General features: G+C 61.2%; 2 protein-coding genes across 2 annotated transcripts; one reads left to right on the top strand and one right to left on the bottom strand.

The window, feature by feature from the left end:
- The first annotated feature begins 61 nt into the window (after positions 1–61).
- Positions 62–8006, top strand: C21H12orf43 (chromosome 21 C12orf43 homolog). Its single transcript, XM_002722117.5, has 6 exons — positions 62–250; positions 4674–4713; positions 4907–5005; positions 5544–5617; positions 6329–6419; positions 6760–8006. The coding sequence occupies exons 1-6, from the start codon at positions 106–108 to the stop codon at positions 7085–7087; spliced, it is 777 nt and encodes a 258-aa protein (XP_002722163.2). The 5' UTR covers positions 62–105; the 3' UTR covers positions 7088–8006.
- HNF1A (HNF1 homeobox A) lies at positions 7954–27295 on the bottom strand. The gene is made up of 10 exons (XM_051835896.2): positions 26625–27295; positions 20622–20821; positions 15384–15570; positions 14767–15008; positions 12288–12439; positions 12006–12207; positions 11194–11385; positions 10542–10663; positions 10308–10452; positions 7954–8997 (listed from the first exon to the last, which is right to left on the bottom strand). Exons 1-10 carry the CDS (start codon positions 26948–26950, stop codon positions 8870–8872), a joined length of 1896 nt encoding a protein of 631 aa, XP_051691856.1. The 5' UTR covers positions 26951–27295; the 3' UTR covers positions 7954–8869.

Genomic DNA, 27295 nt, shown 5'->3' with positions numbered 1-27295 from the left:
CTCTGAGAACTACAATCCCCACAATGCCCTGCGCGCCACCTCATTGGGTTGCGCAGGAAAACGGTTAAATCATGCGTCTCCCACAATCGCTTGCGGCGTTTCAAGATGGCGGCGCCCAATGGCGCCACGAGCGACTCGGAGAGTAGCAGCAGCAGCAGCGATGCAGAGGAGCTGGCTCGGTGCCGCGAGGCGGCGATGCCGGCCTGGGGCTTGGAGCAGCGCCCGCGGGGGGCGGAGAAACCAAGAGCCGGTACGAGAGTGTGTTCGGGCAGGCCGCCAAAGGGCGTGGGTTCTTCTCCGGGGGTCGGAGAGGATGGGTGGTGAGAAGGGAGGCGCCGGGACTCGCTTTCCTTCCCCAGGAAAGCTCCGGGGACATCGGGGCTCTGGGTCAGAGCTCAGGCAAGCAGTTGCGCCGTTATCGCAGTCGAGAAGCCAGGCACCCATGAGTCCCTGCCGGGGGGCGGCAGCCCCGTGTCTGCGCTCCCTGAACCCGCTGTGCCCGCCTCCTGCTCGCTCTGCGCCCGCCGCGCCTGACCCTGACCCTGACCCTGACCTCCTGCTGCCTTGAGACTAAATCCCAACGCCGAGGCGCCCGTTCGTGGCTAGAATCCAGCCGGGCCCTGAATTTGGAGCGGGAAGAATACCGATTCTCTGCTTTGATTAACCCCGAAGCGGAACTTAACGTCGTCTTCTGCCCTGCATGTCAGCAGCAAGCCACACACCGGTTCCTGTCCCAGCAGAAGGTCCAGGCGTTCGTGTCCCTGACAGCCCTCGCAGATGTACCGCAGGGTCGCTCTACAGATGGGGCGCGGGGCGCTGTGCGATCCTGGGTGTGGGTGTCCACGGTGCTCGCTTCAGGGCAAGCCCACACGCTCGAACGTGTATCGTCTCTTGTTGAAAACGTTCAAAATCCTCTCCCAGCTTTTCAGTAACTACATACGCAGTGCGTTACCCGCACCTGTAAGCACCCTGCTGCACAGCAGGATCCTGGGATTTCTTGAACCTTTTTTTTTTTTGACAGGCAGAGTGGACAGTGAGAGAGAGACAGAGAGAAAGGTCTTCCTTTGCCGTTGGTTCACCCTCCAATGGCCGCCGCGGCCGGCACACCACGCTGATCCGAAGGCAGGAGCCAGGTGCTTCTCCTGGTCTCCCATGCGGGTGCAGGGCCCAAGCACCTGGGCCATCCTCCACTGCACTCCCTGGCCACAGCAGAGAGCTGGCCTGGAAGAAGGGCAACCGGGACAGACTCCGGCGCCCCAACCGGGACTAGAACCCAGGGTGCCGGTGCCACAAGGCGGAGGATTAGCCTAGTGAGCCGCGGCGCCGGCTTTTCTTGAACCTTTCTCCTCCTTCCCTGCCCGCTGCTTCCCCATCCTGCGGTAACCGGGTTTTCTCTCGGCTTCGATGAGAGCTGGTTGTTTGTTTTTTGTTTTTTGGTTTTTTTTTTTGTTTGTTTGTTTTGCAGTCCTTGTCTCTCTCTGGCTGGCGGGTTTCACTGGTTGTAAAGACCCCCAAGTTGTCGCAAGGGACAGGATCCCACCCCCTTGTGTGCATGGATAGGCTCCGTTCCGTTTGCTCTTTTCCTTATCCGTGAGCACTTAGATTGTTTCTGCTCCCCGGCCGTTGTAAATAGTGCTGCAGTAAACGCGGCGGTGAGGACGTCTCTTTGGAAGACTGGTTTTATCTCCTTGAGACGCAGACAGCGGGACTGCTGCATTGTGTTTTCCATTTTCTGATCATCTCTCATTGCTTTTCACAGCGACCCTCCTAATATCCCTTTTCTCCACCTCCTCGCCAGCTCTTGTTACCTTGTGATTTTGATTTGCACTTCATTTTTTGTTCTTTGTTTTTCTTTTAAAGATTTATTTTATTTGAAAGGCAGAGTTACAGAGAGAGAGATCTTCCATCCACTGGTTCATTCCCCCAAGTGACTGCAAAGGCCAGGGCTGGGCCAGGCCAAAGCCAGGAGCCTGAATCTCCATCTGAGTCTCCCATGTGGGTGGCTGGGACCCAAGCACTTGGGCCACTTCCCCTGCTCTCCCAGGTGCATCAGCAAGGAGCCGGATCAGAAGTGGAGCAGCCAGGACTCGAACCAGTGTCCGTATGGGAAACAGACATCACAGGGTGGCGGCTCACCAGGCTCCTGCATTTCTTGTTGATTATGGTGTTGAGCATTTTATCATATGCCAGTACAGGTGCATTAACACCGTACAAAACGTAACACCGTACAGGTGTACCTGTTACCAACTGGACAGGGCCTGGCTCCCAGACTCATGCAAACATTTAAACTAACAGTGAATGGCTCACCGCTGGTCGCTGATGGGTTAGGGTGCAATCTCTGATGGTGGTAGCTAGGAGGTAGGCCCGGAGAGAACTCTTTGGGCCATAGTGGGCTGCCCTGGGAAGGTAGTTCTCATGGGAGGGTTGGCTGTTAAGACAAATTCAGCCTAGCTTCTCCCTCCGCTTCCTGGCCCACCGTGTGATAGTTCCTGTGGCCTCCGAACTACAAGCTGAGATAAACCTTTTCCTTCCCAAGAGTTTGTCTCCACTGTTAAGCAGTAAAAGCTGTTGGTACAGTTTGGATTTCTCGTCAAGTCCGTTGCCTGCTCTGTAGTTGGGCTGTTTGTCCCGGTGCTGTTGACCTGAGCCAGTGTGCTTTGCAGAGCTCTCCCGCCGTGTGGGCCCTCTCTCCACTCTGGCCAGTGCAGGCGCTCTTTGGTCTTACAAAGCCCAGTGTGTTTGCCGTGGGGGCCCCTGTCCAGGAAACCCTTGTCCGTTGCAGTGTCCTGAGCCATCTCCCCGGGTTGCCTCCCGATAGCTTCAGGCCTACATGACCATTGTCTGTCGCCTCTCTGAGTGCGCCGTCCACATGCCCCCTGGTCCCTCCTGAGCCGCCCTGGCGCACACACCGGCTCCTGTGCTGTGCCAGCATCCCGTTAGCCCCACCAGCGGTCCTCTTCAGTTGCTCTCCATCCTTTATTTCCTTCCCTGGTGCATCTGTCAGTCCGCGCTCACAGGGCTCCCTCGCTCTGCTAGAGTTCGCTGAGCCTCACTGCATTTCCTCAAAACAGCCGTGTAAATTCTGCACCCAGCCACTTGCTTAGGTCAGATACTGACCTTTTTTTTTTTTTTTTTTTTTTTTTTTTTTTTTTTTTAAGATTTATTTATTGGTTTGAAAGACAGAGGGAAAGAGAGATCTTCTATTCACTGTTTCATTCCCCAAATGCCCTCAACAGCTGGGGCTGGGCCAGGCCAAAGCCGGGAGCCGAGAACTCCATCTGGGTCTCCCACGTGGATGACATGGGCCCATGCACTTGGGCCATCTTTGCCGCTTTCTCAAGAGCATTAGCAGGGAGCTGGGTTGGAAGTGGAGTGGCCAGAACTCAAACCAGTGCTCACATGGAATGCCGATGTCACAGTTGGGGGCTTAACCCACTGCCAGCCCCTGCCTGCTCAGTTTCTGTCGTCTTATTTTGTTTATTAGATGAAGTTATAGTTCCATGAAACTTCTTGATACTTTTTAGTGTATGACGTCGTCAGCAATGAAGCATTAGGGATTTGTTTCTGGTCTTTGTACGAGCTTTGCGTCTAAATAACTTATTTTGTCTGCGCCTGTGGACACTTACACCATTTCAACACTGGGTGGCGCTCTAAGTCAAGCTCTGTTGCAAGCCTTCTGTTGGTGTGTTGTTGCGGTGTGGGCACTAGAGGGCGCTGGTCTGCGAGCTCTGTCCCTTCTCAGTGCCCGTAAAACGAGAATCACCTGGCAGGGGCTCTATTTGAGGGCGCTGCCTGGGAGTAGAAGCGTGTGGCCTGTACCTGGTGCTGAGCTCACCACCGCGGGCCTGGCCTGACCCTTCCCACGCCGCGCGCAGCGGCTGCAGTCTGGCTGCACCGTGTACCGGACGGCAAGGCAGGGCTGGCAGAGGTGGTCCTTTGGCCCCGGGCTAAGGAGGGTCCAGAGACTCAGTCTGCAGTCCAGGGCAGGGGCCAGGGGCTGTGGGGCCCTGCCAGCACCAGACATTACCATGAGGACTGGGCACTGGGTTTCGAGTTTAAGGTCTGAACTTGGCACCCCCACCCTCCAAATTTAAAACATTCAGAGAAGGGACCTGGGCTGCTGGAGGGGCCCTGGCAAAGCCGGATTAGGAGCCGAAGGAAGCTCCTGGCTCCTGGCTTCAGTCTGGCCACTGTGGCCAGAGTGACCCAGTGAACAGAAGATCTCTTGTCTCCCTGTAACTCTGCCTTTTAAATAAACAAAATAAATCTTTAAGAAAATATATAGAATTTCCATGAACCCTTTGAGGACTCCTTCTATGTGTAGATTTCAAGTATTCTTTGTACCACAATACCCTTATATTTAATCGCATTTTCCACAGACTTTGTGAAGTGCCCTGGTACACTTGCATTCATTTGTGCACCATTTGTTTCTAATAAGACACTGTGGCGGGAGCTGGGGATACGCAGATGAACAGAAGTGCGCCTTGGAGCTCACAGACCCGGGGCAGGCGGCCGCGCGGCGCCGGGGGCTGGAGACCTTACCCTGGTTTCCCGGGTGACAGTGGGGGCGGTGCCGCGTCCGGGCCCACGGAGGTGGCTGCCGCAGTGCCGGTTACCCGGTTACCCCCAGGCCCGCTGGCTCTGAAGGCGCCTCCATGTTTGTTTTCCCGCAGACGCTGCAGACATCCCGCCGGCCTCCCAGCCGAGCCTCAGGTACTGTGCGCCTGGGTTCCCGCTTCGCCTGTTTGCTCAGTGAATACCAAACCCCCGCGCGCATGCCGGTGCTGGGGTGGAGCGGGGCCGTGGGAGTGGACAGGACACCGTAGTCCCCCTGCTGCGGGGGCAGGTTCCGCGCCGGCCGGAAGTGAGGCCCTCGTCTGTGTGTGTGTGTGTGTGTGTGTTGCAGGCACAGGGCGGATGAGCACGAACAAGATGGCAACGAGCTGCAGACCACCCCCGAGTTCCGAGCCCACGTAGCCAAGAAGCTGGGAGCCCTGCTGGACAGGTAACCAGCGCGTGTGCACGGCGCTGGGCCGCGGATGTGGGTCGAGTGTGGCCCGGAGGTCCCCGCGCCGGCAGCCGGGGCCGCCACGCAGCGGTTTGGGGGTAGGGGGGTCTTGCAGAGCTGGGGCCTGGGGGAAGGTGGTGGGAAGGGCCTAAGCAGGTCCTCCGGTGTCCCGCTGTGCCTCCACGCCTCTCTGCCCCGTGGTGACGCAGCCAGCGGGGCCCTCCCGACATGTCCCTGCTCTTCACTCACAGTCAGGAGCCAGGGCAACGTGTTTGTTTACTTATTTACTTTTCGGTCTGAAACGCACACGCTTCCTGGTGTTATTTTCACGTGTGCCACCGGCTGGGGGGGGGGGGGGTCTGGCCTCACATCACAGGACGCCGGCAGTGCCCCGGCCTCGGCGTGTGTTAGCGGCGCCCGCCCCACTGCTGGCGAGGACCGCAAGCTACCAGGTGTGCCTCTGGCCCACTTTGAAGCCCTGAGTCGGCCAGCGTCACCCGCGGCCGCTCGTGCTGAGTCGCCTGTCCCCTTCTAGTGCCATCACCATCTGGGAAGCTGGGAAGGAGCCGGGGAAACCCGGGCTGCCGCAGGAGGCCTCGCGGGATGACGGTGAGTGCTGGCCCGTGAGCCCGTGACAGCCGCCCGGTGGCCTCCGGACCTCCGCGTCCCACACCACCGGCTCCTGACTGCAGCTTCCTGCCTGTGCAGGCCTCGGGAGGCAGCGGAGGGGCTCGGGCCGTGCATGTGGGAGACGTGGAGTCAGCTCCCAGCTCCCAGCTCCCAGCTCCAGCCCTGGCCATCGCGGGCGCTGGGGAGGGAACAGCGGTGGGCGTTCTCTCTGTGTCTCTCAGCCTCTCAGATGAATAAGAACATTTTTTTTCTGGAACAATGATAAACATGACAGCTTGTCGTTTCTTTGGCCGCTGCTGTGTGGAGCTGGGCAGCACGGTTTGCTGCAGTCACCCCCTCCCGCCTGCTCTGTCCCCATTGGGGCACAGAGGTCACCATTCTAAGCCCAGTTGCAGGCCACACAGTGCGGTGCTGAGAAAAGTCGCTCACTTGCCTTAGGCAGTCCCAGCTCTGACCCTGGGCTGCTTGTCCCGCACCCCTCAGCCGCCAACCAGGAGGCTCCTGCACCAGCCCCCTGGAGCCTCCCCACACCTGCACCTGCCCCCGCCAGGCACCCCCACACCCCACCCCCCGCCCCGTGAGACTGCCTGCCGAGCGGCTCAGTGACGCAGCGACAGGGCGGACTCGGCGCTGGGGTGGGGGCGGGCGCTTGGCATCCATGGTGCTGACTCTGCCCCGTTTGGATCCCAGGCTTCCGCCTCTTCTTCACGTCCATCCCCGGAGACCCCGGGCAGGAAGCCGGCCCCCGGCCGCGCCGGAAGCGGCAGCCCTCCAGCTCCAGGTGAGCGCTCCAGGGCCCCAGGTAGTTCAGCGGGTGGATGGAGACGTCCAGTGAGGGGCTGGCTCTGGGCACCTGGTGCTCCATGACCATCCGGCCTGGGCCGGGCGCCTCGCTTCTTGGCTTTGCCCCCTGAGGAGCCCTGGAGGCTGAGCTCTGGGAAGGTCCTCCCTTTGTAGATGTCGAGCCTAGGGGTCCGAGAAGGTGTCACAGCGAGGACTCGTGGCCGGGAAAAGCGGAGAAGCTGCCTGGCCCCCGGCTCCGCCCGGCTTCCAGGCCTGTTCGCTCATGGCCCCCCTGGGCGCCTCCCACCCCACTGACGCCCGCCGCCCTCCCCTTGCAGCGGCGAAGACAGTGACGAGCAGCGGCGGTGCCGGGAGGCAGCCGTGTCTGCCTCTGACATCCTGCAGGAGTCGGCCATCCACGGCCCCGCCCAGGGTGAGGACGAAGCCAAGAAGAAGAAGAAAAAGCTAAAGAAGAAAGCCAGGAAGGTGGCCGGCGTTGCCACGGAGACCGTGGCCCAGGAGCAGGAAGAGGAGGTGGGCAGGGTCAACGGGGTCCGGGTGTCCCCTGGGACCAAGAGGAAGAAAAGGAAGAAAAAGGCGAGGAAAGCCCTCGAGGCTCCCTCCTCCCCCCGAGCAGCGGGCACAGCGGCCACGCCTACAGACTGACCCGGTGTGCGGGCACAGGGCCCACGAGCTCCCAGGACAGACGCTCATGGGGCACCTTCGGGACAAGGCGTTTCCAGGCCCCGCCTGCCTCTCCAAGGTCAAGGACTTGGCTGGGAAGGCTGGACTCGCCCATGAGACCTTGATCGTGAGGGGAGCTTGCCCAGGAGTTGGGGCAAAGAAGTGGCTGTAGTGTGGGAAGCCCAAGCAAAGCCTGCCCCTCGCGTCTCCCACTGAGGGTCCTGGCAGACTGTGCCAGAACATTCCACGGCCCTGGTTAGCCGAGGGTGGTGGCAGATGGTAAATCTCTCCCAGTGCTGTCTGGGGTGGGGGAGCGAAAGAAGCGCCTCCTCCCCCTCCCACTCAGTCTTGGAGGGGAGGGTCCCCAGGACACCAGGGGACAGGCTGCTGCCCTTGTCGCCAGTGCCACGTGGCCGAGCTGGAACCCGCCTGGGAAGGCAGGCGTGCTCCTGCCCCCTAGTCACCGCAGGGTGACGTTGCTGAGCCAGCCACGCAGAATACCCTGTGAGGGACCGGAACTGAGGGCGGCCTGGGCGCCATCTCCCCGTCTGCACAAAAGCTCCATGAGACGTCTCGCTTGGTCTTCGTAGACTTCAGCGACACGGGCTGCCTGCCTGTGCCCCCAGGATGGGGTCCTTTGCCCCAGGCCCGGACTCTGGAGCGCGGAAGCCCCCTGGGGCCCGGCTTCATGCCACAGAGGGCTCTTCAGGAAGGAGCAGAGGCGCAGGGGGGATTCTGGCCTCGCCCCCTCCCCCTCCTTCAGTGGCTCGGAAAAGCCGGCGGGATCTGAGGGTGCCTCGACCCCCTCCGCCTGCCCAGCCCCCGCTGAGTGACTTACGGCCAAGCAAGAAATTCTCATTGGCTTTACTAAAAGTTAAATAAATGTCCGGGCTCTCCCTTAGTTGTTACAAGTTGTGTGTGGGGGGAGGGGGTTGCTGGTTCTCCCAGGCCCCCTCCCAGGACCAGGGAGGAGGCGGGGCATGGAGGACCAGGCTCGTGGCAGCAGGCCCACAGAAGTGAGATCCTGTGTGCCGTGGCTCCTTGCACCTGCTCGGCCCCCCTGCAGCTGCGCATCGGCCGTGAATCTGTGGTCCAGCCATCAGCCGGCCCAGCTCACGTGCTCTGAGCGTCCGTCCCGTGTGCACGTGGCTCCACCTCTGCTCTGGGCCCCTCAGCTCTCAGCCGCCCAGGCCCTGCTGCCCCAGGACATGCACTTGGCAAGGACAACTTCCTGGCCCTGAAGTGGTCTTCCCCCTGCAGGCCACAGGCCAGGTGGGCACCCGTAGGCAGGATGCCCGGGGGGGGGGGGGGCATGTAGGAGAGCCGCAGGTCCCAGGGGCTGGAGGCCGGGAGAGCTCGGGAATGCTGTGTGAGCGCGTGCGATGAGAGCTGGGTGGGGCTGGGGTAGGACGGAGTGGCCTGGCCGGTGCACGGGTGACAGGACGTGGCCGTCAGAGCTCAGCAAGTCACAGCTGCATGCATGGGTGCCCTGAGAAGTGTGGTGGTCCCGGGTCCAGGCTGGGGCTGCCAGAGCCAGAGGCCATCTCCGTGTGCTCCAGGCAGCACAGTAGTTTGCGCAGCGGCAGCGGCAGCGGCTGCACGTCCTGTGGGGTGAGCTCCGCTCCCCAGCTCCCCGCAGTGCGGCTGCCTCTGGCCCTCCTGCCGGAGGCCTGCAGAGCAGGGTCAGCAGACAGGTGGCCAGCCCAGCGGTCCCCCAGGCCGTGCAGGGCGCTGGGCCCAGCCACTGGGAGGTGGTTGCCATGGTTACTGGGAGGAAGAGGCCATCTGCGTGGAGATGAAGGTCTCAATGACACCGTGGCTGGAGGGCAGCAGGTGGCTGTGGCCGTTGGCGGAGTCGGAACTCTGGTACAGCACCAGGCTGCTGGAGGACACTGCAGACAGAAGGGGGGCTGTGGGCTCCACCAGGCCTGGGCGGGAGGCGTGGCGGTCCTGAGCCGGCAGATGCCGGGAGGCCGCCTCGGGACATGGAGTAGCCCAGGGTGGGATGGGGTGGTTGCCCTACTGAAGCTTGGCCAGACCGAACCGAACACGAACCCCAGCACTGCTCAGAAGGTGTTTTGTAGATGTGAGCACCTGCCATCAGTTCACGGTTTCTCTTAACTAGATTTTTGAGAGACACAAGTAGAGAGTGCCCATTACTGGGTCACTGCCCCCAAATGCCCACAGTGGCCAGGACTGAGCTGGGCCAAAGCTGGGAACTCAGTCCGGGCCTCCCTTGTGGGTGGTAGGGACCCAAGTGTTTGAGCCGTCACCGCTGCCGCCTAGTGTCCACACTGGCAGGAAGGTGGAGTCAGGCAGAACCAGACATCAAACGCTCCAGTGAAGAGCTTACCCCGATGGGGGTGGGCCTCGCCCAAGCAGGTGGAGGGAGGCCTTAAGAGCCAGAACGAGTTTCCCAGAGAAGGAATTGCGCCGGAGCTGCCAGCCCCCAGCCAGCCTGCCCCCAGCGCTGCAAACCGGCCGGTCCTCACAGGCAGGGGCCAGCGCCTTCCGGCTCGTCTCTGCAGACACAACCCACGAGCTCTCTGTGACTGATGGGGGTTAGGAGAATGCACTTCGAGGTTGGACCTGGGTTCAAGGCCTGGCTCTGCCACCCAGTAGCTGTGGGACGGGTGGCGGGTCTCTCACCTCCTCTGTGAAATGGGACTAATGATGTACATGCCCCCCGGGGTAAAGCATGAAGCTGGGATGGGGGGGGTGGCCACCAGGGCTGGGTGGGGGACCCTGCGGTCAGCTTGCGATGGCCACCCCAGGCCTCCGAGGCTGGCAGCGCCTGCTCTTCACCCCCGCCTGTCGCGTGCAAACTCAGGAGCCGGCAGGGCGTGCGCGAGCGGGTCGAGGGGCAGGTGTGGCTGGCAGCCCACACTCCCTGGCTTCGGGGGAGTGGGAGCCCTTCAGCTCATTCTGAGAGTGCTGAACGCGGGGCCGAGCCAAACCGAACGTCGGTGAGCCCTGCAGGCCCAGCACAAGCCCAGGCTGCCCGCCGCTTACCTGCCTCTGCCTCTTCGCATTGTTAGTCTTTTTCCTCGCTTGAGTAAATGAGCTGCTCCCCTGAGACAGGCCCCATTCTCCTGTGGCTGCCCGCGCACTTTATGTGCACCCAGGCCCTGCCTGAGAGGCACCTGCTGTTCACCCCCGGACCGGGGACAGCAAGGAGGCAGGCAGGGCTAGGGCCGCTCACCTGTGGGGCTGGTGCTGAGCCGGTGGGCGGGCTGCAGGTGCTGGATGCCAGCAGGGTCCTGGCTGGGGATGTGGATGGTGGTGGCCGGGGACGCCGGCGCGTGCAGCCCGGACTCACTGGAGGCCTCGGTGTCGGAGGCGAAGACCTGGGAGACCAGAGCAGCTTCCTGAGCCCCAGGCGTGGAGAGGACTTTGGGCCGGGGCCACAGCAGGGCTGGGCAGGCCTGGGCCTTACCTGCTTGGTGGGCGTGAGGCTGGCCAGGGCGCTCAGGTTGGTGGTGTCGGTGATGAGCATGGTCTGGGGCAGCAGGCCTGTGTGCGTGTACTGAGCCACCTCGGGCTTGTGGCTGTAGAGGGCTGCCCAGGAGGGACACAGACATGGCACCCTGGGCCAGCCTGGACCCCTCCCCAGAGGGTGCTCGGGGGGGAAGTGGAGCATGGGGCCTGCTGAAGTGGCCCAACAGGGCTGTGGCTGGGGATCCAGGGCTGGGATTTCCCAACCGGGGGTCTCCAGTAACGAGGATGGGCCCCGTCCCCCACTACTGCGACCTGCTCAGCTGGGACTGGAGCCTGAGGCAGGCTGAGAACCAACTGCAGCTCTTGTCACCGGCAGACGGTGGAAGGCACAGGTGCACTGCTCCCGCACCAAGCTCAGGAGCTCCCGCAGGCGCTGGTGTGCCCAGCGTGCACTCACTCAGCACTGGACTTCGCGCGGGTGCTGTCTGACTAAGCCCTGGCCTCTGACAGAGACGCGGGGGCAGCAGCACCTTGCGCGCACACACACACACACACACACACACCTCACACGGTACATGTATCCACACGTGGAATGCAGTGTGGCCACAGATACACAAACATCACCTGCCACACGAGGCATGGGCGCTCACCATGGGGGCTCTGCAGCTGGGCCATGGTGGCCATGAAGGGGCTCTGGGCCACGTGGCTCTGCACGGGTGGCATGAGTGGCTGCTGGTAGGAAGGGTGCAGCGGCTGGGAGAACTGGACGGGCTGCAGCGTGGTCAGGCTGCTGCCCATGCTGTTGATGACCGGCACGCTCTGCGCCTGAGTGGAGGCCAGGCCTGGAGCAGGAGAGGCGGGGGTCAGCCGGACCTCCGGCAGACCCAGCCCACGCCCACCCCCCAGAGCCGTGCAGTCAAGTGGAGCTGGCGGGTTGCTCCCCTGCGCCGAGCCTTTAGCTCCTACCCGGACAGTGACTTCTACAAAGGTGCTCAGATTGGGTGCCCTGGGGTCCCGCAGCAGTGCAAGGGCCCTGGACCAAGCTCTGCTCGTCTCCCTCAGCAGCTCCCTGTCTGTCTTTAATATTGGGCAACAGTACATGTTTGCATACTATTTCTGGGCTTTTCAGAAAAGAGCAGGAAAGCATGGGTGTCCTTGCCCTGCTGTCTTCCCGTAGACTTCCCACTGCCTCGGGCACCCTATGCAGTCGTCCCCCTGTGGCCGTGGGTTCTGCACCTGCAGTTCCAGCCAACTGTACCTAGGAATGATCACTGCATCTGCGCAGAGCGTGAGCAGGCTTCATTGCCACCATTCCCTTACGCAGTGCACAGAAAGCCGTTCACTTAGCAGCGCCGTTGTCTGCAGGCGGGGACTGCACAAATGCTGCCCAGCGTCAATGAGACCCAGTGGCTCCTCCAGCTCCTGCATTTTGACTTCCCCTCCCCGGTCCCCAGCCGCTTACCGATGACCAGTGTGGAGGCGCCCGTGTTGGTGAATGTGGGGCCCAGGGAGGCAGGCTCCCCAGGCCCTATGGTCATGACCCCGGGCAGGGAGGCCATGATGAGGTTCTGGGGCTGCTGGTTGAGGCCTGGGGATGTCTGCTCCAGGCTGTGCAGTGCTGTCAGGGTGCTGACAGGGGGCAGGGAGCCCCCGGTTGCTGAGACCTACAAGTGGGAGCCAAGCCAGGTCAGGTGGAGCCGTGGGGCTCTCCAGGGACCCCCACCAGGGCAGATGGGCTGCTCACCAGCTTGGCTTCAGTGCTCAGCAGGCTGTGGCTGGGCTCGAGGCCCGTGGGGGACACTGGGTGCAGGGGTGTAGACACCGTCACCAAGGGCCCTCCACTACTGGAGGGCACCTCTGTCGCCTCACTGGTTGCCGGCTGTCCATAGCGCACACCTAGGCAGGGAGCAGGATCCAACCTCAGCACTTACATCCCTGTCACCCTCTCCACACCCTCACACCTCCCTCCCTGTCTCACCTCCTCCACATCCTCACCTCCCTCCCTGTCCTCATCTCCTCCACACCCTCACCTCCCTCCCTGTCTCACCCCCTCCACACCCTCACCTCCCTCCCTGTCCTCATCTCCTCCACATCCTCACCTCCCTCCCTGTCCTCATCTCCTCCACACCCTCACCTCCCTCCCTGTCTCACCCCTTCCACACCCTCACCTCCCTCCCTGTCCTCATCTCCTCCACACCCTCACACCTCCCTCCCTGTCTCACCTCCTCCACACCCTCACCTCCCTCCCTGTCCTCATCTCCTCCACACCCTCACACCTCCCTCCCTGTCTCACCTCCACACCCTCACACCTCCCTCCCTGTCTCACCTCCACACCCTCATCTCCCTCCCTGTCTCACCTCCTCCACATCCTTACCTCCCTCCCTGTCTCACCTCCACACCCTCACCTCCCTCCCTGTCCTCATCTCCTCCACACCCTCACACCTCCCTCCCTGTCTCACCTCCACACCCTCACACCTCCCTCCCTGTCTCACCTCCACACCCTCACCTCCCTCCCTGTCTCACCCCCTCCACACCCTCACACCCCCCTCCCTATCCTCACCTCTACACCCTCACCTCCCTCCCTGTCTCACCCCCTCCACACCCTCACCTCCCTCCCTGTCCTGACCTCCACACCCACATCATTGTGAGCCCCACGGGTTCCTTAGACCATTTGCCTGGACGCCCGGCTGTGCCTAGCTCCACGCTGGCTGCCAGCAGCTCCTCGAAGGCAAAGGCTCCATGCCCCTGACTTCCCAGTGCTGTCCCTACTGTGCGGCAGTTGCTCAATGAAGGGAAAGGGGAGGGGACTGAATTGAAGCTGATGAGACAAATGAGTGAACGGAGTTGAATTGAATGGACTGGAATCCTTTGAATTAAATGGACTCTAGTTGAAATGAATTGTGCTTGATTGAGCTGAACTGGATTAAATTGAATTAGATGAAATTGAACTGAGCTATGCAAAATTAACTGAATTTCATTGAATTACATTTCGTCAAGCTGAATGGGTAGAATGGGTATTGGTTTGATTCAACTGTACCACATTTAAATGAGCCAAATGGAGTTGTAATGAGTTGAACATAAGTGCATTCGTGTGATCCGAGATGAAAGAACTAAACTGAAGTGAATTCAATGGGAGGTGTGGAGCCCATGGGCGGGATGCTGGGAGCGGTGTGCAGTGGGCTGGGTGGGGCGGGTGGGGCAGAGCTGCGTACAGAGAGGGGTGAACAGAGCAGAGGGGAGTGACTGAGCACAGAGCAGTGTGAAGAGTGGGGGTGTGGACCCCGTGGACGGAGTGGATTAGGACGCATGGAGTTGAGTGGACTCGGGTGAGGTGCACTGGAGAGTCGGTGGCAGTGGGTGGAGTGGAGGTGAGGGGTATAGGATGGAGTGGGAAAGAGGGAGGTTGGTGGAGTGGAGTGGATTGGTTTAGAATTGAATGAAGGGAGGGGCTGGTGCTGTGGTAAAGCCGCCGCCTGCAGTGCCAGCATCCCATATGGACACCGGTTCGAGTCCCAGCTGCTCCACTTCCAATCCAGCTCTCTGCTATGGGCTGGGAAAGCAGTAGAAGATGGCCCAAGTCCTTGGGCCCCTGCACCCATGTGGGAGACCCGGAAGAAGCCCCTGGTTCCTGGCTTCAGATCGGCGCAGCTCCGGCCGCTGTAGCCATTTGGGGAGTAAACCAGAGGAAGGAGGACCTCTCTCTCTCCCTCACTTCCTCTCCTCCCTCCCTTTCTGTAACTCTGACTTTCAAATAAATAAATAAATCTTTTTAAAAATGAATGGAGTATAGTGGAGTGAATGAGAAGAGTAAAGTGGTAAAGAGGCGTGGAGTGAATGGAGTCGATGAGGAGAAGTGGTGAGGGCACGGAGTAGAGTGGAGGGAATGGAGGTGGTGAGGATGGGGGGATGCAGTGTGTGTGTGTGGAGTGGATGCAGTGTGTGTGGAGTGGATGCAGTGTGTGTGGAGTGGATGAGTGTGTGTGGAATGGATGTAGTGTGTGTGTGTGTGTAGTGGATGAGTGTGTGTGTGGAGTGGATGTGTGTGTGTGCGGAGTAGATGCAGTGTGTGTGGAGACTGGAGTGGGGTGCACGCAGTGGGGTGCGGTTAGTAGGGTAGCATGGTGTGCACGGAACCAAGCTGAAGAGCTCAGAGGTGTGCGTGGCTGCTGCCGCGGGGGCAGCCCTCCCCCACTCCCCAGTGCAGCTGCCCACACAGCACTCACCGTGGACCTTGCTGGGGGAGAGCGCAGCAGGGGGCAGGCTGGGCGAGCTGTGGGCAGGGAGTGCGGGTCCTGGGCCGGGCCCCGGTGGAGGCCCGCTGTAGGTGTCCATGGCCAGCTTGTGCCGGAAGGCTTCTTCTTTGCGCCGGTTGGCAAACCAGTTGTAGACGCGCACCTCTGTGACGAGGTTGGAGCCCAGCCCCTGTGCTTGCGAGGGGGACACCCCCCTCTGGATGCACTCCGCCCTGCAGAAACAGGCCAGCTCAGCGGAACCCTCTCCGGGGGATGAAAAGGTCCCAAGAGGGGGCGCTGTACCTGCGCACGTGAGGCTGGCAGATCTCGGTTCCAAGACCAGTTCTGCTGTGTGACCTCGGGCAAGTGACTTAGCCTCTCTGAGCTCTGTCCATTCATAAAGTGAGGCAGAACAGCCAACAAGCAGCCACCCAAGGGGTGCTGGGAATGGAGTTAAGTTCAAGACACTGAGCAGGAGTCCTCTCACCTCCCTGGGCTGGGCTAAACCCACAGCAGGTGCTCTTACAGGGCCCGGTCACCTTCCCCTTCCCCAGCCTTGCCCCAGCCCAGCCAAGCCGGCCCCACTGCCCACCAGGCTGTCCTCCTACCTGTTGCACTCCTCCACCAGCGTCTCCCGCTCCTCCTTGCTAGGGTTCTTCTGCCTCTCGTAGGCCTGGAACAGGATCTGCTGGGACGCTGGGCCCCACTTGAAGCGGTTCCTCCTCCCCTTCTTGGTGGGCAGCTCATCGCCTGTGGGCTCCTCAGCCAGCCCGCCCTGCCCTGCGTGGGTGAACTCTGGAGGCACAGGGAGCTGTCAGGGGGCACTGGCCACGCCCACCTCCCCACAGCAGTGCCCCTGGCCACGCCCCTGCCTTCCTCTCCTTCCCAGGTGTTGACGGAGAGGAGCTCAGAGCTACAACTTGGAAACCATCTCATCCAGTGATGACCAATGCTTGTGCCACCACCTGCTTAACCCGTGTCTGAGGCAGACATCACCAATCAACACCTGCACGTTGTCTCCCAAGCCAGGAAACCATCGCACAGCCCTTCTGGATACAAGGCTCCAGGGAAGCTGAGGCTCAGGGAGGGATATCCCCTGTCTCCCAGAGTCACACAGCAGGGCAGAACCTTGAACCCTGTCACATCCTAAAGTTGATTCAGGGCTATCAGCAACTCTCAGACTTGGAAATCTGGCTGAAAACATGAGTGTCAGCCAGGAAGGAAGAGCCCTCTTCGGCTGTCTCCACTTTTGATCAGATTAGCCCTGAGCAGGCCACCAAGGAATGGGCCAGAGCGGGGAGGGGGCCGGCTCCCGCCATCCACATGCAGGAAGCCAGAGTCGCAGGAGGGACCCAGGGAGGCGCAGGGAGCTGCTGACAGCCAGGCCTTGCCCGCTGCTGCCCTGGCCCGGATGCCCACAATATCACAGCCATGGCTTCGCCACCCCTCCCTGGGACCACCCCCATGGGCCATTTGCCTTCTATCTACAACCATGGTGTGGCCCCAGGGGGCTGGCAGGGGCCTGGACCAAGATCCGGAGCACAAGGCACCAGAATGTGGCCTCCAAACCTCAAAAAAAGGCCACACCCAGGCCATCAAAACCCCGGACAGCCTGAGAAAGCATCGTCACCAGGAAGGCTGAGGGGCTAAGACGACTGCCGGCTGCACAGCGGCTGGGGCCCCGGGGCCGGGAAGGGGCCTCCGGGGAGGGTGAGGACGTCTGAACGAAGCGTGGCCATCGCCCGCGCTGTCCCTGTGGTCCTTGGTGACAAGCGCAGCGTGCTCGTGTTTATAACAGGGGAACCCGGGCGAGGGCTGCAGAGAAGTTTCTGGATTGTCCAGAAATCTAAACGAGTTCTACAACGAAAGGTTTAGTAAGTCACCAAACATACAAAGCAGGGGGCCTGCACCATTCTGGATGTGCCGGGGGCGGGGTGGGAGAGGTTTGGGGGGCCCTGAGCGGGGAGACCCCGCACAGCCGCCCTAGCCTCGCTCTCATGTCCCCGGGACACTGCCACAGCACATCCATGGGACAGCGCCCGCGGCACCACCACAGCCGTTTATCTCCGCCGCCTGGAAGGGGGAACAGCAGCTCGAGAAAGCTGCGTCCCGGGCAGGGCCAGCACTCGAGCCGCAGCGGCCGGCCCAGGTCCTTGCGTGAGTGCCATGCGATGCCCGGCTGCATCTGCTGCACCTGATAACATCCACTCCGTTGGGGCACAGCCCGCAAGTGTCACTCCCGCTTCCGCAGGAAGCAGCCCCAGTCCTCCTGGGGACCCTCCTGAGCCCACGGCAGCCCCTGGCCCCCGCCGCTTCCTGGGTCTCCTTCCAGTTACTGGCACTGCGTGGCCAGTGGCGGAGGAGGACAGAGCGGGCCCTGGGCAGTGGCGACTCAGGCTGTAAACAGAGGGGCAGAGGCCCGAGCTGCTTGTGAGAAAGAGACGGGACGCTGACTCTCCGTCTAGAGGCAAGTCCTCAGACCCGGCTGGCCTGCGGCTCTCGGGGTAAAGCCGGCGGGAGAAAGCACAGGAGGGGCGGGCGCTGGGCGCAGGGGTGAGGGAGCACTTTGGCTGGTTGGAGCCCCAGCTCCGCTTCTGATCCCAGCTTCCTGGGAGCAGCAGGTGATGATGGCTCAAGCAATTGGGTCCCTGCCACCCATGTGGAGACCCACGTTGAGTTCCTGGCTCCCCGCTGGGGACATTGAGAGAGTGACCCAGTGGATGGGCGATGCCTGTCGCCCTCTGCCTCTCTTCCCTCTCCCTCGCCTTCTCTGCCTTTCAAATAAACTTTTATAATTCATACATAGGAACAGGAGTCTACCTTCATGATCTTAGATAAAATTCTTACAACACAAAAAAAGTACCAACCATAAAAAAAAAAAAAAAAAAAAAAAAACCAGTAAGAATGGGGCCAGCACTGTGGCGCAGCGGGTTAATGCCCTGGCCTGAAGCGCCAGCATCCCATATGGGCTCCGGTTCAAGACCTGGCTACTCCACTTCCGATCCAGCTCTCTGCTATGGCCTGGGAAAGCAATGGAGGATGGCCCAAGTCCTTGGGCCCCTGCACCCGCATGGGAGACCCGGAAGAAGCTCCTGGCTCCTGGCCTCGGATCAGCGCAGCTCGGGCCGTTATGGCCATCTGAGGAGTCAACCATCAGATGGAGGACTTCTCTCTCACTCTCTCTCTGCCTCTCCTCTCTCTGTGTAATTCTGACTTTTAAATAAATAAATAAATCTTAAAAAAAAAAAAAACAGTAAGAACTTCTGTTCATCAAAAAGCAGTCTGGAGAACAGCGTGGGGAGATACACTTGCTGTGGATCTACTTGCAAAGGGACTCGTGGGCATGGTATCTTTTTAAAACTCCTACAGACCCACCATTAAAAGGCAGATGACCTGAGAGCCAAATGGGACGCCCCACATGGGGACTCGTGGAGGACATGAGAGCTAAGTGGGCAGTTCAGACCCCAGGGTCCCATTCAGAGTGCATGGGTTCAGCACCCAGCTCTGGCTCCCAGGCCCAGCCTCCCGTGAGCGCACACCCTGGGAAGCAGGGATGATGATCAAGCTTCCAGGCTCCTGCCACCCGTGGAAGCCCTGGCTCCAGCTCCCAGCTCCCAGCTCTGGTCCGGCCCAGGCTTGGCTACTGTAGGCATTCGGGAGTGAACCAGCGAGTGAGAGCGACGTCTCTGTGCGTGTCTCTCTCAAAGGTAAACTAATACAGATTTTTCTAAAGCCACAGTACCATGCCACCATCTCCACAGCTAGAATGGAAACTACGGACACTACCAGGTGCTGGCAGCGCTGCCTGGAGCTCCTGGGGCTCAGACACTGTGGCTGGGGTGCCGACGGCTGTGCAGCGGCACCTGTGAGGGTGGAGCTCACCCAGTCATTCCAAGCCCAGCAGAAGTGGATATGCACTCAGAGAGAGCCACATACTAGAACATTCACAGGGACACTGTTCACATCAGCAAAGCGTGGGGAGAAACCCCGAGGCCTGCCAAAGACGGAATTAGTCCATTGGATTCACGTAGCGGAGTGGGCCGGCCTGGGACACAGGGGCAGAAGATGAGTTTGCGCCCATGATACGGAGAAGCAGCAGCCACTGCTGGCTTGATTTTATGTGCAACTCAGAAAGAGCCACAGTAGGGCTCTGATGACGGAAGTCAGGGTTGGGGTCCCTCTCCCGGGAAGGGGAGGCTTGCGGGAGCTGGTGCTGCTCTGTGGTGGTCATGTCCGCGGCTACAGCGGCGGCTTCACCTTGTGCTAAGCCTAGAAGCTAAGCCTAGTTCTAACAGATTTTCAAAAAATCATTTAGTTGTTTTTAGTTTGAGAGACAGACAGAGCTCGGATCCACCGGTTCACTCCCCGGTGCCACAACAGCCGGGACTGGGCCAGGCCTACGCTGAAAGCCTGGAACTCAATCCCGCGCTCCCTTGTGGCCGGCAGGGACCCGGCTAGTTGAGCCATCCCCACTGCCTCCCAGGGTCTGCTCAGTAGGAAGCTGGAGTCGGGAGCTGGAGCGGGGACCGAGCCCAGGCAGTCTGATAGGGGACACTGGCTTCTGAACCCCCAGGCCAAACACCCACCTCTCCAAGGAAGTTTTTATTATTCTCACAGAAAATGTTCAAAGTACAAAACATGCATTGCTTTGCACTTGCTTTCCCAGTGTGCACTGAAGGGCAGCAGAAGCGAATGCCCCAGCGCTTAGAGCCAGGGTAGGCATGGGCAAGGATCCGAGGTTGTGTGGGGTGCGTTTTTTTCCAACAGTGATTTTTTCTGGTGGGCAGGCAAATGGAGGCCACTAGTTTAAAACAAACTATGGCAGTGTCTGCCAAATGTTTTATGTATTATTTATTTATTTATTTGAAAGACAGAGTGACAAAGGCAGGGAGAGACAGAAAGAGAGAGATTTTCCATCCACTGGTTCACTCTCCAAATGCCCACAACAGCCAGGGCATTTGGACCAAGCCAAAGGCAGGAGCCAGGGACTCCATCTGAGTCTCCCACATGGGTGGCAGGGAGCAAGCACTTGGGCCAACACCTGCTGCCTCCCAGGCACATCAGCAGAAAGCTGGGTCAGGAGCAGCAGTGGGACTTCATCCCGCCTCTCTGATGTGGAGAGTGGGTGTCCCAGGCAGCGACTTAGCCTGCTGTGCCGCGGTGCCTGACCCGCAGCAGAGATGCTAAAGCTCCTGCCCTCCAGCCCAGCGTCCCACCCCGGGAGTGATTGCTGCAGACACACTCAGTGAGCACAAACTTAGGCAAATACGATTGTTCGCTGCAGCAGACGGTTGTAATTACAGATTGGGAAAACCCTAGAAGTCTGTGGGTCGGTGGCCAGTTAAACCAGTAATGGTGCCTCCACCAAGGGCCAGAAGCCCCTTGAAAGAGTAAGATCAGTGAGAAGATGTATCTGATGGGGTCCATGTTTGGTGCAGCCGTGAAGACGCCCCTGGGGACCCCCACACCCCATGCTACAGTGCCTGGGCTCCGGTCCCAGCTCCTCTCTTTGCTCCAGCTTCCTACTGACGCACACACTAGGAGGCAGCAGGTGACGGCTCAGGGAGCTGAGTGAGTCCCTGCTGTCCCCATGGAAACCTGGATTGAGCTCCTGGCTCCTGGCTGTGGCCTGGCTCCATGCTGGCTGTTGCGGGCATTTGGCGAGGGAGCCAGTAGAAGGGACTTCTCTCTGTCTCTCTCCTCCCCTCCCCGCCTCTCTCTCTCTCTCTCTCTCTCTCTCCCTGTCTGTGAAGATGGATGAGCAGATGGGTGCAAGAGATCTCCCGGGGGTGAGAGGCTCCCAGCCCCCTCTTCGGAGTGGGGCGCGTCCTGGAGTGGTTACTTACGCTGGGCCACCTCTCGCTGCTTGCGGACGTACCAAGTGTACAGGGCAGCACGCTTCTGCGTCTTCATGGGGGTGCCTTTGTTGAGGTGCTGGGACAGGTGCGACTGGTTGAGGCCGGTGGTGTCGACCACCTCGCGCTGCGGGATGTTGTGCTGCTGCAGGTACGACTTGACCATCTTGGCCACGCGCCACGGGTCCTCCCTGGGAGGAAGGCGAGGACAGCTCGGCTCAGCGGGGGGGGGGGGGGTCTCCAGGGGGCCCGTGAGCACTTGCCAGTCGTGGAGGTGGGGACCGTGGATGACAGCAGCTGTGCAGCCTGCACCCAGCCCTGGAGGTAGGGAGGTGTTGTCACTCATGCCAAGACACAGGGACGTGGGGACCGAGACTTGGAGACATGTGGACACCAACGTCAATGTGAGTGGACTCCTGACTGCACAGGCCCCTTGGGGAGGGTCCTCCCCAATTGGGCCTTTAAAGTGCTTCCCCTCATCCTACCTGACAGTGTTACTGGTGGCCGTGCTATTCACTGAGGGTCTGGGAGTGGACATGTTAGGTGGGAAATGTCTGGTTCTCACTCAGCACCCGAAGTGGGCCTGACAAAGAGTAGGCCATTAGGGCACACAGGGACGAGTGGGTGGGTGTGGGATGGGTGGGCAGAGGGACAGGCGGATGGGTGAGAAATGGATGGATGGATGGATGGTAGATGGGTGGAGATTGGATGGCAGATGGGTGGGTGGGTGGATGGGTGGATGGGAGGATGTGTGGATGTGTGGATGGCAGATGGGTGTGTGGATGATGGATGGGTGGGTGGATGGATGGATGAGGGAGATCTACCAGAGAAAGAAAAACACTGAACCTGAAAACAAGGAGGAGAATGCAGGCTCTCCCATTTTATAGCCAGCACCACTGCGGCTCAGAGAGCTCACCCCACTTGCCTGTGGATGGGGCCAGCCCCACTGCGTGCCCTCCCACCAGAAGGGGTTTGGTTTAAGTCGCCAGCCCATCAGGCAGAGATCGCAGAGCCGCGGTACCTCCTGAAAACCTGCGCCCTGCCCTCGGCAGCGGCCGGCTGACTTCCCAGAGAGCAGGGCACCTGCTGCTTCTTCAGCAGGGTCCCAGGGGAAGGGGTTACGGGCACGCAGGGGCCTCCGTGAGCCAGTACTGTGTGCGTGAGCCCTGGGCTCCACGCCCCAGGCTGAGCTGCTCCCGATGGCCTCCAGCAGGGAAGGTGTGCGGGGGCCGGGTGAGGGGTCGCATGCATCAAAGCACGTGACGCACTGATGGTACACGCTACGCCATCTCCACACACAGTCTTCCTTCGGCGTCCACGGGGGAGCGGGGCCAGGACCCCTTGCAGACACCAAGCTCCGCGGATGCCCTCATCCCTCGGAGAGCCCGGCTTAGTATTTGTGTGTAACCTTCAAGTGTCATCCGAGGACTTTAAGTCACCTCTAGGAGGCGCATGCTCTTTAGGGAACAGTGATACGGCCGCCCCACGACGACAAGCCTCCAGCACTGGGAGGCTGACCACCACCCTGTCCTCAAGGACCGGCCCTGGCCGGGCTGTGCCAGGTGCCAGGTGCCAGGGCACAGAGCTCTGCGTGCCTCAGCTCTGCCCCTCTGTCTGCTGTTTTATCAGCCCCTTCCAGAAAGGCAAAGACGGGAAGAGGGAGGGGACAGGGGCCTCTCAGGAGGTCAGCAGCGGGCACATGACGTCCCGCTTGTGGACAGAGGGAAGCCGGGGGGAAGCGTGTTCCCTGCAGATTCTCTCTGAGCCCGGCGCTGTGCTAGGGGCTGGCTGCCTCAGGCTTCCAGCGACTCCAGGAAGCAGGTGCCGCTCCCATGCCCACTCCACAGGTGAGAAAACCGAGACTCCGGAAGCTGACGTCACTTGCCCAGGGTGACACCCCTGGGAAGAATATCTCATAGTACGCCCCCCCACCCCCCGCCAACAGTCCTCTCCCTGGCTCTGCTTCTCACTGATTTCAGAGGCTCCTGGGGTCCTCTCTTCCCCACCGCTCCCCTCCCCCCACGCCGAGAGAGCCAGGAGGGAAGGGCGGTCCAAAGTGCAGCCTGCCACCGTGTCTGGCAAACATGTTTATCTGATTGCAGGGCGGGCGGCCCCATGGCCTCCCTCCCCCACCCCAGCCACCACCCTCTGCCCTGCCTCCCGCGGCGGAAGGTCCACTGCCTGCTGCTGCCCTGTTCATGTCCATCCTCACTCTTTGTGCCCCCCTCTCTCTCTCCCTCCCTCTCTCCCTCTCCCTTCCTCCACCCCTGCCCCAATCTCCAAGAACACAGCTCCTTTGTCAGCACAGCTGCCCCAGCTCAGAACCATGGCCAGGTCTCCAGGCATTCCCCTGCTGACTACGCCCCAGCTCCTGTGCACTCGCACAGCCCATGCCTGCCCTGCGACACAGGGCAAATCCGCGCCTCACTCCTGCAGCTGCTGGGAGAGCTGGGTGCGTTTCGCACAGGGATGAAGCCCTTCAGACAGGGCCTGGCGAGCAGAGGGGGCTCAGGAAGTGGGACAATGCTGAGGCATCATCATGATCATCCTCCCTGGCCCCCTAGTCCAGGGGAGCAAAGCCCAGGAGGGGTGAAGCCCTGCCTGCATCGCCCTCCTCTTGCCTCCCCCCTGGCCGCAGCTTTGGGCCTTCTGCTCTGTGGCACCCTTGGTTTCAGGTCATCCAAGGTCGTGGAGCTGGGAGAGACCCAGGCTGAAGGGCCGCTCACTGGGAGGGAGAGCCAAATTCTCAGCGTGAGAGTTTAGACCTGAGTTCGAATCCGGCTCTGCCACCCGGCACCCATATGGCCTCGGGAAGTTGCCCAACCTTCACCACGTGACTCAGCCTCCTCCCTGTGCAATGCCGCTGCGGATGCGTCACACTTCCGGGACAGCCGGTGCTGGCTGTAAGCCCTCCTGCGTGGAGGGGCGCTCACGGGCAGGGTGAACGGCAAGAGCAAGTGGGAGGGGAGGGCCAGTTGCATGACCACAGAAAGGCAGGGCTACAGAGTACAGAGAGGGGGGGAGAGAGAGAGAGAGAGAGAGAGAGAGAGAGAGAGAGAGAGAGAGAGTCTTCCATCCGCAAGTTCACTCCCTAAATGGCTGCAACAGCCAGGGCTGGGCCAGGCCAAAGCCAGGAGCTGGGAGCTCCATGCAGCCCTCGAGGGGAGCCGTGCACAGTGTGGGGTAGGAGACTCGGGCCCAAGTCCTAGACTCGCTGCTTGGGAAGTGACCTTGAGTCGGTCACGTTGGCTCTTGGAGCCCTCATTCGCTCCTCTGGAAGTCAGGAGTACAAGGCTGTGAGCGTCCTGCCTGAGCCCGTGGGATTTACCGTTATCTCCATCTTGTGGGGGGAACCCCCTGCCTGGGCCAGAAAGGGGGCAGAGCTGCATCTCGAGCCCAGGCAGGCGGCTCCTCCGTCCTGCCTTGGTTCTCAGTGCCACCCGCCGAGGGGGATCCGAGGGCTCCATGGCTGAGGTCTGAGATGCTCGGGGCCGGGGAGGACCCCTGGGGAGGAGCCCTGGGTTTCCGGCTGCTCTGTGGGCCACGCCTCCATCTGCTGGGCGTTGGCCAGCTGGGAGCAAATGTCCACAGCAAAGCTGAATTGTAGCCACCCATTGGTTCACTCATTCATTCATTCTGGGTGTCCACGCCTGGGCCAGGTATTAGGGGTCTGAGTGGTGGAAAAGGCGTCCCAGGCCTTGCCCTTGAAGAGCTGCTGTCCTCATGGACCCAGGCAGAAAACAAACAGATAAACACAAAGCAATGATAAGGGACAGAAGAAAGTAGGAGAGAGAGTGGCTGGGGGTGGGGTGGACAGAGGACTGGGGAGAAATGGGGCTTGAAGCAGGAGGACCAGCATGGCAAAGGCCTTGAGGTGGGGATCAGTGTAGCTGGGGCAGAGCTAGAAAGGGAGCAGGCCAGGGGGGGTCCGGGAAGTCGCTGGGGGGACAGAGCCAGAGCAGGGTGCTGGGTTTGATCCACGGTCCATGTAGGGAGACTGGGGCAGAAGGAGGGGAAAGAGAGTTGCCCAGGGTCATATGGGGAACCAAGGGGCGAGGTCTGAGGGAGAAAGCTCAAACCTGGGGCACCCCAGGGAGACCCAGGACCCGGGACCCCGCCCTGACCCTTCCCGGTCTCATCCGGGTCTCACATGGGAAGTCCTGCCTCTGCACCATCTCGAGCCTCAACCTCCCCCCAAGCCCAGGCCTTCCAGGGGTCCCCAGGCCTCTCGGCCCCCACCTGACGCCAGAGGCCCCCCTTTTATCCCGTGGGGCGTTCTCAGATCCCTTTTGTTACCTGAACAATAAGTAACCCAGGTAGTTAGTTATAAACCCTGCGGGAACAGGATCTGGTTGATAATTTATAGCAACATCTCAAATTTAAATGGAAAGTAAACAGCATGCTGTTAGCATTCAAGAAAACCCAGGCGGCTTGGGAGGGGAGCGGGCGGCCTCCCCGAGCTGGGGTGCCTTCTGCCCGCTGGGCCTGAGCCCCTCTCCCCTCCCGGGCAGCTCCAGCCTCTCTCTCCATCACTCCTCTCTCTTCTTCCCTGTCTCCCCTCTCTCCCTCGGCCTCCAGGCTCTGCTGGTCCCCAGGGAGCACTTTGACCTCTGCTCCCCCCTCCAGCGCTGTGGATCAAGTCTCCCCCCCAACCATCCCACCAGGGGGGCTGCTGAGCCCGAGGCCCCAGCCAGCCAGGTAAGAAAGGCCCTTGGCACCCTCCGCCCCCACCCCCTTGCCCCGAAGCCCCTAGCCCCATGTGGGGCCCAGAGCCGGTGAGGGCGCCCTCGCCCTGGCTCTGGCCATGCTGGCTTCGTGCCCCTCCCCTGCAGTGCAGGAGCTCTTTGCCCTCATCTTCCTGCCAAGTCTGAGCCCTGACTGCTCCCCTGTCTGCCCCTGCCCCCTGCCCCCTGCCCAGGCCCTCGGGAGGCTCCCTGGGGCCTCTGGGAAGACAGGGATCCACCTGCCCTCCCCCCCACCCACCCACAGGGATCAGGACCTTGGACAGAAAAGACAAGGCCTCCTTTGGGGCTCGCAGGCAACGGCCTCTCCCCTGCCCCCACCCCATCCCCGCGTCCCCTAGCGTCCCGTCCCGTGTCACTCTATCTAGCCCCAGGTAGAGTGGGTTTGGACCCAGCTGGGTGAGCTCGGTCAAGCTCTATCCTGCCTCTGTGCCTCAGTATCTCCGTCCAGGGAGCAGAGCCGTCAGCTGTTTCCCCAGGTTCAGCTCAACACTGGGAGAAATGACCCCCGTGAGAGACCCAGGGGGTCTCCAGGGGGCCCGTGGCCACAGCAGAACCTTCAGGGAGGGGTGGTCCCAGCAGCCCCCCAACCCGGTCCCCACCCTGCACCCCCATTGCTAGGTGGGAGGCTGGCCAGCCCCGGCCGCTCCAGGCCACCGTCCCTCCAAGTTAATGATCACAGGCCTTATCAGGGCCTTTTGCCGTTTATAAATTTATAAAACAAAAGAGAAATAATAAAGCGCATGGGTAATTAGTAACCAGGTCAGCTCTGCTGAGGAGAGGGGAGGCATCGCGCTGGACCCACCCAGTTCTCCGCGAGGTGGGGAGCCGGCCAGGGGAGCCCAGAGCCCGGCGGCCTCTCATGGCGCCCGTGGGCCAGCTTGGGGCCTGGGGCCGTGCAGCCAGGGGAGCAGCCCCCACCTGAGGCTGCAGTCACTCTAGGTGAGCAACACCTGGGCTTTCCCCTGCCCAGTGCGGGAGTCCCCGGACGGCCGGGAAGCCCCCCAAGCCCCATGCCCAGCCCCTCCTCCCCAGTGGGACTTCCCGGGCTGCAGGCGGAGGACTTGGCCCGGAAGGTAGGGCTTGGGCAGCATGGAGGCCATGGGCGCTGCAGGCGTTGGAGTTGTGGCCCCGACTCAGAGCTGCTAGGACGCGGCCACAGGCCCAGCTCCGCACCGAGCGAGGGCCCCCCTTAGCTCCCAGGGGGCCGCCCCTTTCCCGACGTCTAGCTGGTGGGGGGGGGGGTCCTTACTGCAGCAGGGTCTCCACCACGGCCTTCTGGTGGGCTGCCTCCTCTGGGCTCAGGTTCTCCAGCTCCTTGAGGATGGGCGGCGTGAAGTCCTCCCCGTCGTCATCCGTCTCGTCCTCGGAGCCCCGCGGCTCCGCCAGCCCGTTGGGCAGCTCTGCCAGCTCAGCCCGGCCACCGCCGCAGGGCTCCCCCTTGTCCAGGGGGCCATCGCTGGCCAGCAGGTAGGGCCCCGGCTCTCCCAAGGCCTGGATCAGCGCCTCTTTGCTCAGGCCGGACTCAAGCAAGGCCGCCAGGAGCTCCGTCTGCAGCTGGCTCAGCTTAGAAACCATGGCTCCACCAGCCACGGGGCCACGCGGCCCGGGGCCACCGAGCCGGCCGCCTCCCCCACCGCGCGGGTCCTCTACTTGCCCGCCGGGCAGCAGACACAGGCCAGGCTCCTGGCACCCACAGCCCCCCCAAACCCCACTAGCCAGGCCCTGTGGGCACCCCCAACCCCCAATCCTGGCCCCAGCGGCCAGTGAATCAGGGCCCCTGCCTGCTGTTTACATTGGAGCTGGGGAAATTCTCCAAGGTTCATATTTATCCGTGTGCTTAGCGAAGGCACTGAACTTTGGACTTCAGCCCTGCAAAGTGCAGGCCTCGCGGCAGCCGGAGAACCAGAAGCCGCAACCCTG

Source organism: Oryctolagus cuniculus, chromosome 21 (genome assembly GCF_964237555.1).
Source record: "Oryctolagus cuniculus chromosome 21, mOryCun1.1, whole genome shotgun sequence".
NCBI lineage: Eukaryota > Metazoa > Chordata > Mammalia > Lagomorpha > Leporidae > Oryctolagus > Oryctolagus cuniculus.
This window is presented reverse-complemented; position numbering and strand designations above follow the sequence as displayed.

Excerpts from the sequence above, each read along its gene's own strand:
- HNF1A (XM_051835896.2), bottom strand. The coding sequence starts at position 26,950 with ATGGTTTCTAAGCTGAGCCAGCTGCAGACGGAGCTCCTGGCGGCCTTG. Across the intron at positions 20,822-26,624 it reads GTGGTGGAGACCCTGCTGCA|GGAGGACCCGTGGCGCGTGG; the intron begins GTAAGGACCCCC and ends CCTTCCTCCCAG. Across the intron at positions 10,664-11,193 it reads CCAGCTGCAGAGCCCCCATG|CCCTCTACAGCCACAAGCCC; the intron begins GTGAGCGCCCAT and ends CCTCCTGGGCAG.
- C21H12orf43 (XM_002722117.5), top strand. The coding sequence starts at position 106 with ATGGCGGCGCCCAATGGCGCCACGAGCGACTCGGAGAGTAGCAGCAGC. Across the intron at positions 4,714-4,906 it reads GCCTCCCAGCCGAGCCTCAG|GCACAGGGCGGATGAGCACG; the intron begins GTACTGTGCGCC and ends TGTGTGTTGCAG. Across the intron at positions 6,420-6,759 it reads CGGCAGCCCTCCAGCTCCAG|CGGCGAAGACAGTGACGAGC; the intron begins GTGAGCGCTCCA and ends CTCCCCTTGCAG.